A 4,543-nucleotide genomic window follows, 5' to 3' on the forward strand; every position below is an offset into this window, starting at 1 on the left:
CCGAGACCATTTTACACGCCTTCATCTCATCACGCCTGGATTATTGCAACAGCCTTTTCACCTGTTTAACCCAAAAATCTACTGATCGACTCCAGACTGTCCAGAACTCAGCTGCCAGGCTTTTAACCAGAACAAAGAAATATGACCACATTACTCCTATTTTAGCTTCATTACACTGGCTCCCAGTATGTTTTAGAATTGACTTTAAAATTCTATTGATCACTTTTAAAGCTCTTCATGGCCTCTCGCCTTGTTATATTTCTGAACTTTTAGTCCCATACGCACCAGCACGTACCTTGAGATCCTCGGGCAGAGGTCTGTTGTCTGTTCCAGAGTCTCGACTGAAAACTAAAGGGGACAGAGCGTTTGCTGTCAGGGCCCCGAGGCTCTGGAACAGCCTGCCCGAGGAAATCCGGTCGGCTGAGTCAGTGAACTCTTTTAAGTCCCTTCTTAAAACATACTTTTATAGGAGAGCTTTTCCCGATCTTATTTGACTTTATTTTATCCCTTTTATTTTATTGTATTTTACTAATTTTATATTAAATTTTCATGCTCTTATCTTTTTTTTTGTATTATTCTTTACACTTGTTAAAGCACTTTGTAACTTGTTTTTGAAAAGTGCTCTACAAATAAGGATTATTATTATTATTATTATATACCCCAATAGGAAGGAACCACTGTTGTGGTACTGAAAACCCAGAGTTAAACCTGAAGTTACCTTGGTAAGCTCAAATGCTGCTTTATGGTACAGGCCCCTGGAAAGCACTGGGGGCCAGCTGGTAACTTCTTAGGGGCAGGCCTATTTATTGCTGTGAACTGAGGCATGCATGGCATAGGCTGACCCTCCATCGGGTGCGCATCATTAACAGACACATAATGAACTCAGTTTTGTCCACTCTACCTTCCATTCCTTGTTGACCATCTCTGCTGGTATGATCATGTAGGTCTTCATACCAGGAGAGAGGTAGAGACCCGTACTGATCCAGTCCTCCCCTCCTGACAGACACACATACAGCAAAAGCAAAGATTATCCTCAGTCATAATTACATAGATTAATGAAATGCAGTAGCACAAACATAATTCATCAATAGGTCTGACCTGCTGTGTTAACATTAATCTTGATCCTGTGGTTGTAAACAACTGGCAGAAACGGGTTATGCTTGATGATGTAGGGCAGGAGAGCATCAGGATCTGGGGAAACCTTGTATACCTCTGCTGCCACACTGAGGAGTAGGTGGTCTTTGGGAGTCTTTGCAGGGCAGCTGTCACACACCTTGATAGAAAATGTGATAGTATACAATACTAAATATTATCAAAGATGCAGATGCAGATGGTTGTTACACTTGTGCTGTTCTACTGGAATGTTTTCTAAAGCATTCAATGTTACTGTATTTTGTCAACTCACCTGAGGCATGTCTGACTTCATTAAGATGTCAGTGAGGGTGGACACAATCTGATTGTAGGAGAAGCAGTCATAAGCCTTGGTCTTCAAGTACTTGGCACAGTCCCCACCCAGCTTTTTAAGACATGCCTCCTCCTCATTGCTTAATTCTTTGCCATCGGTCACATGGCCAGCAAAGCGGCGCAGAAGGTTGCGGAAGCAGTAGGTGTCTTTCATGGCCTGGCTGGGCACAGGGGCCTTGTATAAACCTCCTTCGACTGTTGTCTCCAACAAGCTCAAGCCCATATTGTTCAGGATCTTGTTCCCTGAAAGACATTCCAACAAACCTGATTGATCGACTGTGTTTTATTGTTGAAACTGTCATAGTTAGAGTTCGTCTGAGTTGGATTATAGGAAAATTAACTTGTTATTTCATGTCATCAGTGCCTGCCTGACTTCCTTACCAGCTTCAGTTTGAATGATTAATTACCTTCCTTTGTGTGCCAGCTGTATATGTACAGGGCCTTGACACAACCAATCACCACCAGCCTACACACACAAGTACATCTCGGGAAAATTAGAATATCGTGGAAAAGTTAATGTTTTTCTCTGTAATTTATTTCAAAAATTTTCATTGAGTCTAGCTTCATTACACATAAAGTAAAATATTTCAAGCCTTTCTTCGTTTTAATCTTGATGATTATAGCTTACAGCTCATGGAAATCTAAAATCCATATCTCTTGTCAAAAACATTACCAATTCTCTTTTTGTACCTGAAAAACATCTCCAGACAACCCTTTCTTTTCCACTCTGAAGCAGAGACTAATCCACATCTTTGTCACATTATGATTAGACTACAGTCATAATGTCCTTTTCCTTGGTGTAGCTACTCAGTTTTTAAACAGACCCCAATATATACAGAATTCGCCTGCAAGAGTTTCTGCCACCTGCGATCCTGGGAGCACAGCCCACAATCCTGCTCTTCAGCAACTGCACTGGCTCCCAGTTAAACACCATTTACCAATACCAAATACGCATTTGTTTTAAAATGACTTTTTCTTGTTTGTAAATCTATCCAAGGTTTAGAACCTCACTACTTATCTAATTTTCTCCATCCCTACTCACTCACTACGTTTCTCTAATGCTCATTAATTTTACAATGCCCCCCAAACTATGGGTGATAGGGCCTTCAGTATGGCTAGCCTCTGGAATGCCCTCCATCAGCGTTTACGCTAGTAGTATCTGTTTGTTCATTTAATCAAAACTCACATGTTTAGATTAGCCTTTCCTGGTGGTTTGTAATATGCATATTATTGATTTATGTTTCATAACATGTACAGTATATCATCCATGTATTTGCTTATCTTGTTAGTAAATCCCTGCTACGTCTATGTTTTACTATCTATAAATTGTATTACCTGAATTTTGTTTTAGTGTCGTTGGTATACTTGAAAGGCGCTTATAAATAAAATGTATTATTATTATTATTATTAATACTATTTTATTGTATTTTAATTAATTATCTATTTATTTATTCTGTCACAGCCTGGGATGCAGTATGTCTTCATTATTATTTATTTAATTGTGCATTTATTTGTCACCATGCTGGACCGGGGGGCACAAACAGACACAACAGAAAAAGGACAGCACAACAGGGGACAACAGGAAACAACAGAAGAACACACCCTCAAACCCCCCCCGCCCACCTGCGTAAATGTATTGTATTGTGTTGGATGCATGTAATGGTTTGAAGAGTTTTATGGTGGTAACTAAGGTGCAGTTAAAATATAATAATAATTATCATTATTATGTGAGTCATCATCTAATTATCATTAACATTATCACACCAGCATGTGCATTAGTTAGTAGTACATGAAATATAATCAAACTCTTGTGGTGTATTATCATACCTGAGAACTCTGTCATTGGGTTTTGCCCGCGGTGCGTCTCTGCCCAGTACCAGGCATGTCCACCAATCAGCAGGCCTCCTCCCTCTGCCACGAAATGTTGGATTTTCTCCACATGATTATCGCTGTACGCTGTACGCACAAATACACTCAGGTCTTCTCTGAAGTCTGTCTTCTCACACTGTAACCCTGACTTGCTGAGAACTTGGAGTGCTGGATCGTGCACTACACCAACGATCCCCTTCCGGCCTTCATCCAACCAATGAATGGCATTGTTCCAAAATGGAGCAAATGTCTGTGATAAAGGCAGTAGTTTGTTAATCACATAATAAGATTTGACAGATCAGCAAATGTCTCATCATTCAACACACTGCAGAAGGTCAACTGCTGGTAGTAAGAAGTGAATATGTTACAAAATAAATAGGCAAAGTAATAATTTAAATATAACACTTTATAGACTTTATAAGTCAAATTGAGCACATTTCAAACCTTGTTATGTGCTCAATATGACTTATGAAGGCAAGTGAAACAGTTTAATTTAAACTCTACCTCTTGTCCCATAAATCCTTCATGTGTAACCACAATGACTCGTCCCTGCCCATAGTAGGCTCCTGCCAGGAATGCTCGTCCATTGTTTGTGGTCCCGATGGGAAAGGCTAGTGGTCCGTGGACCAGAACCTCAGAAGGTACTGCTCCAGTGTTGAGGTCGAACTCTGAAACCCCCTGGAGTAAGAAGTCCAGGTCATTCTTGAAATCCTTACCGGTTCTGTATTTAAAAAGGAAGAGAAAAGATGGACAGCAAGTAACAGGGGCGGACCAGTCATTCGGGAAGATGCCATTTCAGACCGAATAGGCCGTTGGTCAAGAGTTTTTATTTTTCAGTTTCTAATGTTTTACTTTATAATCCGTGACCTGCAGCAGAATGCTGTCTGTGTTTCTATCAGAGTGGACCAAACTAATACTCTCAATATAGAGGGGGGATACAGGCGGTCCCTCACAACTTCATTCCTTCCTTCGTTTTTGCTGAAATCTGATTGGCTCAACAGCATTGATCAAAGGAGTTTACTCTCAATATGTTTTGTCGGGGCTACACTCAGCCCAGGGTTGTGAAAGAAGCACATCAGGGAGTGTGGTGCCAAAAAAACAATAATTTAGAAGAACAAATGTTGGTACAAGAGGTAGCTAAATGCGCCAACACACACATACAAACTGCTGTATTTTATGGGACTACATTGTAGATTTGATTACATTTAAC

At 40.3% G+C, this 4,543-nt stretch overlaps 1 protein-coding gene across 1 annotated transcript; it reads right to left on the reverse strand.

The window, feature by feature from the left end:
* Window positions 1-855: 855 nt before the first annotated feature.
* LOC123986423 (TRPM8 channel-associated factor homolog) lies at window positions 856-4,335 on the reverse strand. Its single transcript, XM_046074666.1, has 5 exons — window positions 3,838-4,335; window positions 3,292-3,583; window positions 1,406-1,707; window positions 1,099-1,273; window positions 856-996 (listed from the first exon to the last, which is right to left on the reverse strand). Exons 1-5 carry the CDS (start codon window positions 3,847-3,849, stop codon window positions 863-865), a joined length of 915 nt encoding a protein of 304 aa, XP_045930622.1. The 5' UTR covers window positions 3,850-4,335; the 3' UTR covers window positions 856-862.
* Window positions 4,336-4,543: the final 208 nt, after the last annotated feature.

This window comes from Micropterus dolomieu, linkage group LG17 (assembly GCF_021292245.1).
Source record: "Micropterus dolomieu isolate WLL.071019.BEF.003 ecotype Adirondacks linkage group LG17, ASM2129224v1, whole genome shotgun sequence".
In the NCBI taxonomy this organism is placed as follows: domain Eukaryota; kingdom Metazoa; phylum Chordata; class Actinopteri; order Centrarchiformes; family Centrarchidae; genus Micropterus; species Micropterus dolomieu.